The 17,187-nt window shown below is 39.2% G+C and overlaps 1 protein-coding gene across 1 annotated transcript in view; it reads left to right on the top strand.

Moving 5' to 3' along the window:
• The window catches only part of EIF2AK3 (eukaryotic translation initiation factor 2 alpha kinase 3), a 70,062-nt gene that overhangs the window by 9,190 nt on the left and 43,685 nt on the right, over positions 1–17,187 (top strand). The window contains exon 2 of the mRNA XM_051974415.1: positions 8,523–8,652. Coding sequence (XP_051830375.1) covers positions 8,523–8,652 — 130 coding nt within the window. The remainder of the gene's footprint in view (positions 1–8,522; positions 8,653–17,187) is intronic.

The following is a 17,187-nucleotide window of genomic DNA, read 5'->3' as shown; positions in this document are numbered from 1 at the left end:
AAGAAATTGAATGAGTATTTGGGAATTCTGAAACTCTTTTAAGACTAAAAAAATGTTACACGTAGGATTTTTATTCCCCAATCAGTAAGGTCATTTCACTTACTTCCTTTAGATTTTTTTTTTAAATTTAATTTAAGGGGAATTTAAGATAGCAGTATAAACTATGTTACCCATCAAAATGTGAGAAATTTAAATAGAATTGAAAGAAATTGAATTGGAGAAGTTCAAGACAAGATTGTTTTTGTTTTCTTGCTAAATTGGGTATCAGGGTGGGAGACAGTCATTTGGAATGAATGAATAGAAGAAAAGAAACCTAGAGAAATTAGTAGAGGTTAAGTCCTACAAGATCATACAATTAATAGATGATCCAACCTTAGAATTCAAAACTCCTGACTTCTAGTCTAATATTCAGAAATTTTCATTCACTTCAGCCATCTATAACTAATGTGCTCAGGGAGAAATTTAGCATTTAAGAGATTATCATTTAGGAAGTTGGTGGTAGAGCTGAGGGCTCCAGAGCTTTGCTGGACAGTGATGTGGTATAGTGGGTGGAAGTCAGAAATGTATGAGTTCAAATGCGGCCTCTAACCTTCTTAGCTGTGTGACCCCAGCAAGTCACTTCATCCTGTTTGCCTCATCCCAGCTGGAGAAGGTAATGGCACAGCCCTCCAGTCTCTTTGCTAAGGGGGTTCACAGACTCAGACATGACTGAACAACAATACTTCCTTTTTATATGATTTTCCAACTAAGTAGGGAATTGCTTCCATTTGGGGGTCTGTGTTTAAAGTGTTCTGAGTCTCTTGTCCAAGGTCATTTAAATGAGTTGTACTTGTAGCACAGACTTGCAGAAAGATGACATCTGGAGCTCTCTCCCATCTTGGATATGAATTTATCTTTTAAAAAATGCTAAGTTCATATTCCTTTAACGTTTCTATGGAATAATACGTCTGATAATTCCTTCGATTAAAAAAATTTTTTTTATCATAAGCTATTTACATATGCTGTCTGTAACATTATGCTAGTTAGGGCAGCCAGTTTATTCTGTGAAGTTCTGTAACATGCAATAACATAAACAGATGAATTTGTTGTCCCATGAGTGGGGCACCCGGGACTTGGTTCCTGCTGTTCCTCCTCTCTTCCCATGTACTTGATTAAACCATCCCTGTCTTCCACATCTTGTGCACTCGAGCATTCTCACTTTTGAACTTAAGTGGCAGAAGTTCTTTTGACTGTATGTTGCTCTTAACAATTTTTATTGATATTTACATTTATGCCAGTCACTTTGCACCCTCCTTTTACAACAACAACAAAAAAGGAAGCCAAGAGGAAGGAAACATGTTTTTCATGATCTCTGGCATTTTCATAGATTTTTCCATTTCTGAGAGTTCAGCTTACTTTTAAGATCATTATCTTTTAATTCAGTTGCAGTTGTGTATAACTCATGATTCTCATAATCTCATGATTCTGCTTATTTCAGTAGCTATCAATACATATATATTTCCCCTATTGGTCAATAAGCATTTATTAAGTGCTTGTGGTATATAGGCACTAGTATATAAAGGCAGAACATCTACAATAACCACAAAAATCAACCCCTGCCTCCAAGGAAATCACTGTCTACTGACTAGAGATAACCTGCAAATTAGCTATGTATAAGCAAAATAAATTAGAGATAATCTCAGAGGGAAGGCCCTGAGATTGAGGAGGATTGGGAAAGTAGGACTTTAGCCAGATTTGAAGAAGACTGAGGAGGAGATAAGATTCAGACTGGAGATAGTTCTGGGTGAAAATGTCAGTTAGTAGGTGAATGGAGTGGAGTGTCTTGTCTGAGGAACAATAGCAAGGCCAGTGTATGAAGTAGAATGAGGTGTAAGAAAGAAGGAAAGGAGCCAGGTTATAAAGGGCTTTGAAAGTCAAATGAAATTTCCTGTTTGATCCTGGAGGTAATAGGGAGTGACAGTTGATTGAACTGAATGGGGGGCAGGGGGAGGGGCGCCAAAGAGGGAAAGTGACATGGTTGGCCCTGTGCTTCAGGAGGATCGATTTCCCATATCTCTGAATTCTTTCTTCCTGTGCTGGGTAAGTCTACTTGTTCCTTCCGAATATCCCTCACTAAGGATGCCCTTGATTCATGTGTAGATGATTCTCATAAAGATTTTGTATAGATAGGAGGATGGGCATATAAGTCAATAGTAGTTGATATTTTCTTGCTTATCTTTTTTTTAATTAATTTTTTAAAATCACTTTTTATTGACAGTTCTTGCTTATCTTTTTAAAAATATCATTAAAATCTGAGATTTTTTTTCCTACATCTTTGTTATACTAGTTTAGATACCTTACAAATTGGTCCCTCAACCCCTTCATAAGTCTTCTTTCTGTTATTTGATCCAATTCTGCTTCTTCCTCCTCCTGAGATAGCTAAGTGAATAAAGAGAATGCTGGACTTGGACAAGAAAATCTGAGTTCAAATGTAGCTTCAGACATTTACTGACTCAGTGATCCTGGGCAAGTCACTTAATTTCTCTCTTCCCCAGTTTCCTCATTTGTATTATGGAGATAATAGCATTATTTCTTGGAGTTATGAGAGTCAAATGAGATAAAGTGTTTTATATACCTTAAACTACTATATTAACTCTGGCTATTATCATTTTCCATACTTGCTCTCTAAATTTGGTGCTATTTCTATGATTTTAGGGATCCAAATGTAAGATAAAGTTTATTGTTAATACCCTGACTTCAACTATGATTAATTTAGATCTCAACGAAGTGTGTTGTAATAGTTTTGGGGAAATGTCTGCTTAAGCATGTGAAGACTTCCCTTAGAACAGTGGTGGATCAGAATATTTTGTCCCAACAACCACAGGGGAGCTTGGTCAGATATGGAAGACTCAGGGTCATCACTGCATCCCAGGCCATTGCCAGTTGTCTTGTCCTTTGTCTTACCCCTGAACTTCAGGACTCCAGAAGAGAAAGAAAGGCCTGATGACTTTGTGCAACTCTGCTTCACTTAAATCCAACTCATGGGCAAGTCAAGACATGGTACCTGTAGTTGGTAGATATTTAGAGAATGCCTGTTGCATTAAATGCAAAACTAATCTAAATGTCATTAAGCTGGGCCCCCGCTCTTATTTGAACATTAGTTAAATTATATAAAACTATATGCAAAAGGATGAAACCATGAAAAAAAAAGTGAAAATGATATGCTTCGATCTGCATTTAGTCTCCATTAGTTCTTTTTCTGGATATGCTAAGCATTTTCCATCATGAGTCTTTTGGATTTATCTTGGATCATTGTATTGCTGAGAGCTAAGTCAGTGATAGTTGATCATTGCACAGAGTTGCTGATACTGTGCACAAAGTTCTCCTGGTTCTTCTCACTTCACTTGGCAGCAGTTTACGTAAGTCTTTCCAGGTTTTTCTGAAATCTGCCTGATTGTCATTTCTTAGAGCACAATAGTATTCCATTACATTCGTGTACACAGCTTGTTCAACCATTTCCCTATTGATGAGCATCCCCTCATTTTCCCTCTATTCCAATTCTTGGAATTGAATATTTTAGAACAAATTTTTCTTTGCATTTTTGTTTCTACATCATCTTCATTTTTCAAGGCATTTTTTCCTTTCTTCTCCTCCTAGAGAGCTATTTCTTGTAGTGAAGATTAAAAAAGAATGAATTGAATTGAATGGCTTATTTAGCCAATAAGAAGACAAAGTCACAGGGGATTTTAAATTCAAAAGAGACTGCAGAAGGTCATTGAATGAAACACTTTGGTTTTACAGATGAGGAAACAGGCCTGGACAGGCTGCATGATTGGCTGGGGCCATGTAAGGAAGGCTTGGTCTATGCACTCTTGGGCCCACGGGCTGCCTTGGATGCTCTTCTCTGTGCTCTCTGAGCAGGAACGGTCTGGGGCATCCAGACCCGCCATAGTGTGCAGCTCAGCATCAGTTGCTCACACTTGGGTTCTTGAGGAGGTCTGTGCCTCTTTGTCATGGAGCTGGCTTCTCTCTGTGCTGTTGCCTGTTGCTCCCACGTTGCCCCCCACCTGCTGCTGAGCCTCTCTACTTTGTGGGTGCTGGGGCTCTACTGGAGCCCCGTCCCTATCTTCCTTGGAACCCATCAGCTACAGTGTTTCCTCTGACCTTCCTTCAGCTACAGTTTCCTCTGACCTTCCTTCCAGTTCTTAGCCTGGCCTGCCACCTTTCTGACCACCCATCTCCTGAAAGCTGAATCTTTAGCCCTTGTCTACAGGTGATCGTTGGAAGGAGGCTTCTTTCTCCTGTTCCACCCTCTCACTATTGAGCCCCAGGCACCCATGGAGTTGATTCTTCAGAGGTTCAGCCATTTCCAGATTGACAACTCGAGACACTGTCAGCTTAGGTTTAAGGGTTTGTCTTGTTCTAAGTAGTAGGGCCACCAGGCCTGGCCTAGGGTTCTGCAGGTACTCTGCTCCGCTCGCCTCCACCTTTTCCCTTTGGGAATCACCTCTTTGAGCTGAGGGGCCGGTCTTGCCACTGTGATCTAAACAGCAGGCACTTTTCATACCCTTTGGGTAGATCCATTCTAGTTGATGTTACTGACTGCCCATAACCTGCCAGCTCCATTTGGGTCTATGATGATACTCAAATCTAATATCTAACATTCTACATACTGGGGTCTCTAATTGAGGGCAGCTTGTAGAAATACTTTTCTTTCATTTCATTCATCAGTTATGTTGAAAATAAAATAATTTTGTTTAGGGAACATTGTATGAGACATTCTGCTCTGTTCAGGGACTACAAAAATGAAAAAAATTAACCTCTTTCTTAATGGAATTATAATCTACTGGAGTGGAGGGTACTTCAAGTATTCAAGGAGCCTGATATATGGTAGAGTTAGTGGGTCAAAGAAAAGAATCACATGAAGTGTCCTAGAAGAATCCAACTGGGGCATTTAATGTTTGTGAAATTTAATTGGATTTGGTAGAAATTCAGTGGCACTAACAATGTTTGCAGCAGCCCTTTTTGTAGTGGCAAGAAACTGGAAACTGAGTGGATGCCCATCAGCTGGAGAATGGCTGAATAAATTGTGGTAAATGAATTCTATGGAATACTATTGTTGTGTAAGCAACAACCAGCAGGATGATTTCAGAGAGGCCTGGGGAGACCTACATGAACTAATGCTGAGTTGAGCAGAACCAGGAGACCATTATATACTTCAACAACAATACTATATGATGATCAACTCTGGACGTGGCCCTCTTCAACAATGAGAGGATCCAAACCAGTTCCAATTGTCCAGTGACAAAGAGAGCCATATACACCAGAGAGAAGATGATGGGAACTGAGTGTGGACCACAATATAGCATTCTCATTCTGTTATTGTTTGCTTGTATTTTTGTTTTCCTTCTCAGGTTTTTTTCTTTCTAAATCCGATTTTTCTTGTGCAGCAAGATACCTGTATAAATATGTTGGATTTAACATATATTTTAGCATATTTAACATGTATTGAACTACCTGCCATCTAAGGGAAGGGGTTAAGGAAAAATTTGGAACCGAAGGTTTTGCGAGAGTCATTGTTGAAAAATTACCCATGCATATGTTTTGTCAATAAAAAGCTTTAATAAAATAATTTTTTTTAAAAAAAGGAATTAAATGGCACTGATTAAGATTAAGGTTACTGCTATCCAAATAGCCAGTTAATTGAACTTTGTTGTAATGTGCCTTTAGTTGATTCACTTTGTTCTCCAGGTGTACCTCTAGAGATATATGAAGGAGAATGCTGAGTGTTTTGTTTGGCTGGAGCAGTTGGCTAATAGTGCCTGTACCCTCCCTTTTCCCCCCCAAAAAAAAATCAGGCTAGTATTTGGGTTCTAGCTGTATTATTTACAAAGGTTGGGCTGCTGGCCAGGGCATGTGGGGCTATGGCTCTAGTTCTGTATCATGCTTATGTCTAAAATGGTCTTCCAGTGCTAAGATTTAATTTTTTTTTTTAATACCTATCTTGTTGTTCTAGTTAGTCTAGAATTAAGACAGAAATACACAAAAATATAGGGAAAGATTGTGATTTCATTAGTGTAAAAGTCCAAAGAAATCTCTTTCTATCAAGGCAGGGCTTTTTTAGCGACTGATGGTGAGTTTTAGAGAGTTGCCTGCCCCCTAGAGCACAAAATGCTTAAGTTGCCCAAGAATTCATAGTACTATATTGAATATGTTTCAAAGAACTTGCAGTTTCTTAGTTTGACTTTTTATTTGCCCATTCTGATTAGATTTATAAAACACACTTTTATTTTCCTCATTTTATTAGTTGAAAAAATATATCTGGTAACTTTGTAGAAATAGAAGGTTGTGGTTGAGAATTTGACTTAATTTAAGTTTTTAAGGGGTTTTAAATAATAACAAAAAGCTTTTTCTTGTCTTTTTCAAGAATTAATTTTTTTAAATGTAATAAACATTGGGTTTGTTTGTTGTTGTTGTTGTTGTTGTTGTTGTTTTGGCACTTAATTAGACCTACATTCATTAGTTTGAGGTTAAGAGAATCCAGAGCATCTATGAAACAGGTCTTAATTTCTAAAGAAAAAGTAACTCCTCCAACTTTGTGAGGGAAAATGCTTGGAATATGAAGATTAGGAAAATAAAACAACTGTTAGCACAGTAAAAATTAGGCTCTGTGGATTTTTTCTCTTTGCTTTTCATAAGGATAAGAAAGAAGCGGGGAACTTGGTAAGTCAAATGGAAATGTTTCCTCAGTAAATCATAAGGAGAAAGTAGAAGGGTTAAATGAAAGTTTCTAGCCAAAGAGAGAGTAGGATTTTTGGTCATAGTGATCCTGCTTTAGGAAGCTAGCTTTTTTACTTAAATTCCTACATACCTTAGTTAAATTAGGTAATAAAAGATAAAAAAAAGATTTCTTTAAAAAGATACTCAATTATACCTAGGCATATGGTATAAAATGACTTAATATTAAATAACTAAAATGACTTTACTAATTGGAAAATCATGCTATAATTTTTTATTCAACCACACCCAGAGCAGATTTTTAATGGAAGTTGGTAACAATTACTGCTCTTGATTTGAAATATTACACCCCAAATCTTCATTAAAACATGTACTTATGCATATAAAGAGAATTGATATGTTTATATGTGAGGGTAATCTCTTCAGATTGATAAATTTTTGAGTGCCAGAATCTTGTGCTTTTTTCCACTTGTGAAAAAAAAATGCCATAATTCCAGTAAATTGCAGTTCAGCATTTCAATTTGCCATAGGTATTCTGCTCCAGTCAGTGAAATGCTAGGAAAATAATGGATCTGTAGTGTACTGAATGAAATAAAATTGAGTTGATATTACAAAACTGCCTCCTTCGATTGGTTTGGAGGTTAATATTGTTAGTTGGGACTAAATTGCCTTCCTGTTTCTGAAGTGGAAAGAGTTGGAGATTTGAAGATCTTTTAAAAATCTAAATATTAATTTACTTGATCTATTTTTAGGAAGATGTATTGAGATCATGGAGGGAATTTTTGCTGTTATTCTTCACTGGTTAAGTTCTGTTATTTATTTGCCTATTATTGGTGAAGTTTATATTTTTCAAAAATTAAAAGATGTTTTGTAGAAAATTAACCTCTTAGGGTGAATGGCACAGTGACTAGAGCACCAGCCCTGAAGTCAGGAGGACCGGAATTCAAATCTGGCCTCAGACACTTAACATTTCTTAGCTGAGTGGCCCTGAACAAGTCACTTAATCCCAATTGCCTTAACAACAAAAAAAAAAAAGAAAAAGAAAATTAACCTCTTGCATGGAGAATTAGCTTCTCACAGACAAGGGACAACTTTGAAACTTAAATAGAAAACAACATGATAGAGATAGAAAATTTTAAATATAATCCTCTTTTCTGTGTTGTGTGTGTGTGTGTTTGTGTGTATGAAAGTGCCTGTTTTATTTGGTCTTCAGGTTCAAAATAAATCTTTTAAAAGGGAATTATCTTTTGAACTACAATCTATGAAATCTTTGAAAAGTGTGGATTTGTTGAATTTGTTATTTAAAATATTGTATTTTAGAAAAGGATATAAATGGAATATTTGCCCAATCATTTTTTGTATTGGTGATTGAATATGCAGTTTTTGTAACAAATGAATACAAGGCAAACTTATAACTTGCAAACTAATCAGGAAAAGGTGAAAGGAAAAAAAAAAAAGATTTACTTCTTCTTTTCCTAAATGCCTATCTTAAGTCCCTAACCTAATTTTAGGCCATGAACACCTGGTCTTGATTCTAGCTGATAATGGTTCTAGGGCCATGAATGCCTATCTTGATCCTGGGTCTGTGTTGATTGTAGGCCCATCTGGATCATGGGCCATGAGCACTTGTCTTGGTCATTCTATCTCAATATTAAAAATGATCATGTTGCTGCCTTCTTCTCCCTTCAAAGATTCTTGTTTCCTGTCTCTAAATGGGCTTGCTAGGGTTGAATGTTTTTATGTATTAAATGTTTTCTTGATAATTCTTTAAAATTTTGACTAGTGGCTTATTTTTAAAATTATAGATCATTGGTGATTATCAGTACATTGGATGGACGAATTGCTGCCTTGGATCCTGACAATCATGGTAGAAAACAATGGGATTTAGATGTAGGGTCTGGCTCCCTGGTGTCATCCAGCCTCAGCAAACCAGAGGTAAGACTTTTTTTTCTATAACATTTTGGTCTAGTTTTTTTTATAGTGGATATGCAGTTTATTAGGGTTATCTCAGGGCTTCTAAGAATCATGTCTGCATTAGAACAACAAAACTCTTGAGTTTTATTGGTTGGAAATCCATGTTTTAAAGCCTTATAGATATTTCTCTATTATTTCACAGGCCTCTCTTTACTCCCTACAATGTCATTTCAGAAGAATCTATTTTTCTTTCAGAAGGACTGAATTTTAATCCATATTCTTTTTCTTGAACAAATCTTTGAATGTCTCTGGGAACACCTTTCTTTGTTTAAATCAGTCACTCTCCTGACCCATGTTATTGTCCATATAAAATGTCTACACTTAAGTAAGGAGTGAAGAGGAGCAAGTAATAGCTCTTATCCTTATACTTCCTTCTATTGGTTCCTGTGCCTCTGCTCCCAAAGAGAGGGCTTCTTTTGGTCTTCCTGAAACAATTTCTATGCCCAGAGTTAGGGGTAATTTCAGTTTTCTCATACTTGATTTCACTCCCAAATTTTTGAAGTTTCTTGATGGACAAAAAGACAATCAACAGATAACAAAATTCTGGAAATAATTATATATTTGTAATTTATAGACCAGGGCAGGGGAGGGGAGGTAGGCAAGGAGTCTTTGGCTGGATCTGTGACTCCATCAGAACAGGGAACTCTGTATGTGGAAACTTCCTCAGCAATCCAGATTGGCAGCAGTGGTAGAGCCGGAGGGCTCTGTGTAACAGCGAGAAGTTAAGTGACTTGCCCGTGGTCCACAGCTAGTACCTGTCTCACTCAATCCTTGAACCTGTGTCTCACTGACAATGATCCTGGCCATAGATGATTCCCATTCATTAGAAAGCCACCATCTTCACACAGCCACTGGGGCTGTGGAACAGGATATGGGACACGACTTCACTTTTTTCTCCAGAAAACAAGCCAGACGGTTTCCCCTGGGGAGAATGTTATACAGAACCTACTCCCTGTATTTCTTGCATGTGTTCTAATTTATGGCTATAGGGTAGGTGAGAAGCTGTGCAAGATTTCCTGGGGACTAAGGCTCATGTTGGGTATGCTTTTTCAATGTTAACTTCCAATTGTCACACATTTTGATTGTAAAGTGCATTAAGATTTTCAGATGCTATATGCAAATTAATTACAACTAAATCTGATTTTATTTGGGCTTCCTGGGGTTGTGTTTGGTTTTCCTTTAAGCGAGACTTAAGAGATGATCAGCAAACATAGGACTTTGCCCCTGCTAGAAGACTGTAAGCTGCTGTTCACCTGAGGTAACGTTACAGAGTGGTGCAAAGCATGTTTGTGTTTGCAAACCAAGAATGTGCCTAGAAAAGGAAGCTGAGTTGTTTGTTTGCATGAACTCGGAGTGGACCCCACCTGCCCCCTGTCACCAACGTACTTGTGCATATGTGTATTTCTACAGGAGAAACTGCATGTTCAGTAGCTCACTTTCAAATGCACCTAGATTAACTACTTCTGCTAAAATAAAATTGCATCTTCCCCATGTTCCTTTGTCTCACCATCTCTGGTTTATGTAATCTGTTTTAGATCCACCATTCTACTCTCTCACAATAGATTGTATAGAACATGGGGAGTTTTTGCTTTTAGGAAAGGTCCCCACATACCAACTTATGTACCAAGAGATTCCCTTACTTTAATGGACTATATCGAACTCTTGTCCAGATGGAGAATGAGTCTTGAGATAATCATTTGAGTAATACAGATTTTCATCTGCAAGAAGTAAAAATGAAAAAAATCTGAAAGTAATAAGTTGCCTGTAATAACATGGTAGATTCCCTGTCTTTATTGCCATCCTCCCACCCCCTCCACCCCCCAAAGAAATTCAAGTCCCTACCTATGACCTTGAGGTGGCAGGTCTTCCCTGTCCAGTTCTTCATAGTCATAGAAGATTGTCAGAAGCAAACTATGGTTTTGTTTTTTTTTTTTTTTTTAAGAGAGACTCAGGAAAGGAACTCACAGTGAGAATGCTAAGATGAACAATGGGGGTTAGAAGAGATTCTCGGTCAGATACTGGCTGGACAAAATGGCGACTGAGATTTTTCCCAATCTAGGATCTGTACTTGTTGAGTTCGGTAAAACTAATTTTAGAGCTATGTGAATGTGTAAAAGTTTAATACTATTTATAGTAATGATAATAATCACAGTAGCTCAAATTTTGTTACATTTTAAGGTTTGTTAAGCACTTTACAATGAATTTGAATTCTATTTAATGAAAGCTTCCTTTCTTTGAATAGAGGTCCAATCAATGATCTAGATTTACTTCTTGCCTGGCCTATATTTTTACGCTGTTATCCAGGAAGTATTTATTCTTTTGTGAGTTTCACTTTGTCCTGGTTTCCATGGGGTTTACTTGTGATGCCACTAACCATTCCAGGATACAGAAGTTCCCATTTTTATTCCCCATTTGTTCCTCACAGTCCAGTCTAGGAGTCATTCCTGGACCAGTCACTTCAAAAAAGTGATCTTATTATTTCTAACTTGCTGAAGAGATTTTTCTTTTCACTGACTGTTCTTTCCTGTGTTCCCTTTTAATTTCTGAGACCCCTGGAAACCTTTACCTCATTTTCCAGCTGGAGGGGCCACAGAGAAAAGCTGCTTTTACTTATTCGTTACCATTTAAGTCTTGACATTTAATGCTCTTAGTTAACATCTACAAAGATCGGCATGATCATAAATACACACTTTGAATGCATAGAATGGAGGTGTGTGGAGAGCGTAGCTTTTCACCATTTTTCCTTATTTACTTTGCATGAATGAAAAGGCCATTGTCACCTACTGCCATATCTGGTCCAACCAGAACTTTAAAAGCTCAGAAAGAATTTTGCCTTCCTGCATTGGATTGCAAAGAGTCACATCCCAACTAACCTCATCAGCCTCAGCAAAATCATCATTGAACATTAGACATGAAATTGAGAGGCCCCAAGTTTATATCTTGGCTTGGAGGCTTACCAGATGTATGACAATGGGCTGGCCACTTAGTCTCTTAAAAGATAGTGATAATTGTTTGATCAAGTTCAGGAAGTTGTTTGAGGAAAATATTTTGTAAAACCTTAAATTATTTCTCTAAATCTGAGTTATGAGCCCTGCCATTCCATTGATGTCCCTACTGATATCTAGCACTTAGGGACTTCTAGTGACAGCAAGTCATTTGTGACTTATTCAGGCTGTCTCCTTGTTCAGGCATTCAGGGACTTCCCTGGATTTCCAGCCTTGTTGCCTAATAATGCCCCTCCATGTGCATTTTGCCTCAACCAGACTCAACTACTTGACTATTTTACTTCTCACAGGATTCCGACTGCCAAATTTGTTCTCATCTGCTCCCTGTACCTGAAATATCCTTTTGTTCCTTTCTGCTTTTTCTTCAATTTCTCATTAAAGTTTACTCTGGTCATCTGAAGTTGGAAATAATTGTTCATTTTTTTAGATCTTTCATATCACTATATTTCTATCTTTTCTTGTGCCTTTTTTCCTATCCCACATTATGATTAATTTATTATTTCCTATTTATGTGTCTTGTGCTTCGTAAACACTCACAAATACCTGCTGAATGGAAATACATTTATATGTTATGTACTTTCTAATGACTTTCTGACGGCCTCCTCAGGGCTCTCCTAGTGTAGCTTCATGAGGACCCTAGGATGAGAAGGCTGAAGAATATCAAGAGAGGGAGCAGGCATGGTGGGATTGTGTATGTGCTTTCTGGTAGAAGAGTGAGAGGGCTTAGAGAGGAAGAAATAAAGCAGTGATGGTGGTTTCCTCTCAAAGATTTTGATTAGGAAAGTCTTTTGACAGTCAGTGGCTCAAACTCCTGAACAGGTGCTGTAGAGAAGTCCCCTCTGCCTACATGCTCCAGAGACGGCAGTGTGCTTACCTGACGTGTTCATCCCCAGCTGACCCAGCTTCAAAGTGGGCACAAAAGTGTGTTCTTACTTTGCGGTAACCTGTGCTTGATAATGTTGATGAAACACAATAGAGAATAAGAGATCGACAGTTCTGTTGTATATGAATATTCTATTATAGGCCATATGTTCTATTACACACATAATCTTCTGTTACAGAATATATGTTCTATTGCCTGATGTTTGGAGTTGAAATGTATGCTGTGGGAAGATAATTATTTGGAAAACAGTTCTGATTGGCCTGGCTTTTCCTCCTGACATGGATTTATTTTTTTAGTGTTCAGTTGTTTATTTGTGTCTGACTCTTCATGATCCCATTTGGAGTTTTCTTGGCAAAGATACTGGAAGGGTTTATCATTTCTTTTTGCAGCTCCAGGAAACTGAGGCAAATAAGGTCAAAGAGCTAGTAAGTGTCTGAGGCTGAATTTGAATTCGGATGAGTTTTCTCTGACTCTAGCTCTGTACTCTCTCCACTAGCCACATTAAGGTAGCTTAATTCAGATGAAATATAACTGATGATCTAACATGCTTTGTCCCTTTTGGTGGCAATAATTGTGGTGACTGGTATTTATGTAACATTTAAGCTTTGCTGAATGTTTTGCATATATTAGTTAATTGGATCTGCCTCTCAACCCTGTGAAGTAGGAGCTACTGTCACCATTTTTCAGATTAGAAAACTGAGGCTCAGAGATTAAAGGACTTTCCCAGAATCATATCCCTTGCGATACTAGAAGGGACCCTAGGTTCTTGTGGCTCTAAGGCTGTCCTCCACTGAGGCCGTGCTGCTTCTTGGTGAAGAGATCACTTGGTCTTGCATGGTGTGGTTCAGAGGCAGTGGATTATGTCAACCACTGACGGGGTGTAAAGAAGAACAGCCTCCCATTGGGCAGACTTGTTGAAGTAGAACCACATCAGTTTCCCCCTAACAGAAAACTCGCCATTTATTTATCCCTTGGTTAGAATGCAGAGGGTTTTTCTAATTTTAAAACAGGAACAGTGCCAAGCCCCTTAGATTTTGAGGCCATAGGTAGCATTTGTTTGGGGTTTTGATTTAATTCAGGGACAGCTCATCCCAATGAGACATGAGTTTGTTTCCGATTGGGGAGGGCAAAAACGGGATTCAGATGCCCTTCTCCTAAGTCTCCAAATCAAATAGGAAATGACAGGGCTGTTGGTTTTCGAAGAGCCTTTTAAAAGATTTTCTGTAAACACTTAGTGTCATTAATTAATGAATTGATTGATGTTGATGTAATCTGTAAGTTCATCTGTGTAAGGAACTCCCAGGGAGGCCCTTCCTTTGCTAATGCAGGTTAGAGCTTTGTAATGAGTCTGAGAGAGTTTACCAGGAGGCTGCGAAGGGAAGCCACCTGCCCAGGGTCATTTGGCTAGTCTGAGTCAGAGATGGAGTATGACCTCAGGTCCTCCCGACCTGAAGGCCGGCTCTCTATCCACAAGGCCAAGCTGGTCAGCTAATAATAATGTGCTTAAATTATCAGAGCTCATGAATACTCTAGAAGGGATCTATCACAAGATGCCTGTATTTTTTTCCCTATAACCATAGGTTTTTAGGAAATTTTAAGTTATTTTGCTCCCTGCTTTAATTACTGCATAGCTAAATTTACTCTTTCCCTGTAGACAGTAGATAAGTAATTTATAAATCAATAGCTCTTATCATGTTGGAAAAATTAACTCAGTTATTGGCTGATGACATGATCGTGTTTTGTACTCAAACATAGTAAATTTCTTTAAACTGTGGGAAAATGTATGGCTGTGGGATCAGGGGAGGCTGTGATGCAATCGGGGTGTTGGGGTGTGCAAGTCCCTTCTCAGACTCATCTGTTTAAGATAAAGCTGGACCGAGTGATTTCTGAAGGCTTTTGGAGAGATCCCATGAAGTGACATAGTGTGTCCAGGATAAAAACACTCCAAATTGGACAGAATTGAAGCAGTCTGAGACACAGTGGATATCTGGATCCAGGGTCAGGAAGGCCTGATTTCAGATCTGGCCCCAGACACTTCCTGACTGCATGATCCTAGGCAAGTCACACCTCTAAATGTCCTGTCAGTGTCCTCAACTTAAAAATGGGCACAATTATAACATATGCTTTGGAGGGTTGTTATGAGAATTAAATGAGATAATGTGGGTAAAGTGCTAAGCACACAGTTCCTGGCACTTAGGAGGAGCTATCGAAATGTTAGCTGTTTGCTATTATTTCTGTACTTGTAAATTGAAATTCAATAAGTCTCAAAAAGACACTTGTGATGTTCTACAAGTACAGGATATTTTTAATTTCTGTATTAATTTGGTACATTAAACAGTTAACTTTAAAAGTAATGTGAATTACTTTTGGTAGTATGTTTATCTGAATCAGAAGAAATTAAGTTAATTTGTACTTGACTATCACTACTACCACTGCAACTTCTCTGTCTTGAAAAATGAATGTCAATCATCTCGTGGGGCTACATTTAGATGGACATGTAAGTAATTGTCTTTCTACTAGTTATTGAAGTGAAACATTGCTTTGATTTAATTCTGCCTTTATTAGCCCTCTGGAAAAAGTTTTAGCTTATAGCAGAATAGGATGCTGAGAACCCAACTAATTTAGTTTAAGTGTGTGCACTGCCAAATAAGAAATTGATGTGACTGGCCTTCGAGGAAAGGATTTCAATGTACAGTTTGTCAGTCACTCTATCTACCTTCTTATTAACCACAGAGAAGGCAGAGATAATTGTTTAAAATGTATAATGTTCTCATTCGTGTTGATGTAGGCTTATGGGATAATTAATGAGTCACCCTTGCTCCTGTCTTTTAAACGTTCTGGTTTGAGGGTTGAGCATAGACTAAGGGCAGAAGAGTTAGTGATAGCAGAATGGAAGGATCAGCTGAGGGATTTGGGGATAGAGAAGACATGGATATGTTTATAGGCAGGAGAGGAGGAGCCCTTGGACCAAGAGAGATGGTGTGGGGATGACTGAGGCAGCAATCTGCTGAGGGAGACAGGTGGCATGGGACCCCCGAGCAGGTTGAGGGGTTAGCCTTGGTAAGGAGCAAGGTCACCTCTTCCTGTGAGACAAGGGGTGAAGGAGGCGAGGAGCAGAGGCCAAAATCATCTGAGTGATGGGGGATGAGGAAGAGGGAACTCATGGCTAGTGGCTTGATTGCTCAGCTGGCAGAGTGGGCTGAGGGGAAGGAAAGCCATGGGGGGTCTGAGAACCATGGGAAGGATGGGAAGAGCTCGGTGTAGAGCGGAAGCTGAGGAGGCCGGAGAGAGCAGCGGGGGGCCCGGCTGAGGCGGGGGTAACCCACATTTGCAGTGAATTCGATCAGAACTGGCAGGAGCTTTTTCTTCAGCTCGTTCAACAGTCTGAGTGTAAGGGAGAACACAAGGAGAGCAGCGATTCAAAGCCAAGGCTCGCTGGGGTTAGAGGTGATAGAATGAGAGAGAAGAACGGCATAGAACTGGTTCAGCCCAGGGTCAAGATGGGGGGAAAGGAGGGAGAGGTAAGTGCAGGGGACACGGCCTGGGAATCTGCCTCCCGACGCAAGGGGATAGAGATCGCTGGGCGGCTGAAGAGTAGGGCTGCGGGGGAGTAGGAAATGGAGTGCTCTGGTCGGAGAATTCTTGGACATGAAATGAAGACAGGTCATTTGTGGGAAAATCAAGATTAGGGTCTGACCGGCTTGTGTGGCTGAGGTGGAATGGGGAAGCAGTTCATGGGGGATCTTAGGTTCTTAGTTCAGAGTAGGTTGGGGAGCTGAGTGGTTGGGGAATTGGAGGGCAAGTCACTCTGTGGGTAGGAGTCCCCTGGTACGGGGCAGGAGTTGGGGAGCAGAGAAAATTGTGGGCCAGATGCTGACCTCCTTAAGGAAGGAAGGTGTTCTGTACACAAGAGCATCCAGGAGTTTGATTGGGTGGCAGAGATGAATTACATGAACCCCAAGGAAACTCTGCTGTCACCCAGTGGGCCAAGGGGAAGGAGGGAAGATGGGGCCAGCCCTGGAGAGCCTGCCATACCTCAGCATTCTGTTTTCATGTCAGATAAATCCATAGTCACTCTGGGGTTGAAGACATCTTTGGGACAGTCAAGGATGCTGCCTGTCTGAGCACTGCTTTTGCAGATTATTGTCAGAATACTTGTCAGAGCTCAAAGGCAAGACAGTGTTCTTCCTACTGGAAGAGAGGAAATAACAGACAGATAGGGGAAATTCCATGTTCTCATTTAGGTGAAGTTTGTATTTTGTATTTCTGTTTAGTGGTGGTCACTTGTCTTCTGATAGCTGACCGGTCCCTGCTTTCTTTGTGTCTTCCCTTGGTGTCCTTGGTTCCATCTGTACTTTAGAGTACTGACTCCAGCGCTAGCTTCCCTTTGCTGAAGCAGAATGGAGATGCTGAATTTCCCTAGTAACACAATTCTGCTTTTTGATTTATTCAGAAATAGAGGGTGAAATACTTCACTTAGCTACCCAGTGACAGTTCAGAGAGAGTTTTCTGATTGGATGTTTGCATCTGTGTTTCTGACCAATGTGGCGAATTTTAATTTTTATAAGAAGAAAAAAAAAGTGAGAGTGCATTCTCCTTTTTTTGGAC

The sequence above is a fragment of the Antechinus flavipes genome, chromosome 2 (genome assembly GCF_016432865.1).
Source record: "Antechinus flavipes isolate AdamAnt ecotype Samford, QLD, Australia chromosome 2, AdamAnt_v2, whole genome shotgun sequence".
In the NCBI taxonomy this organism is placed as follows: Eukaryota; Metazoa; Chordata; class Mammalia; order Dasyuromorphia; family Dasyuridae; genus Antechinus; species Antechinus flavipes.
This window is presented reverse-complemented; position numbering and strand designations above follow the sequence as displayed.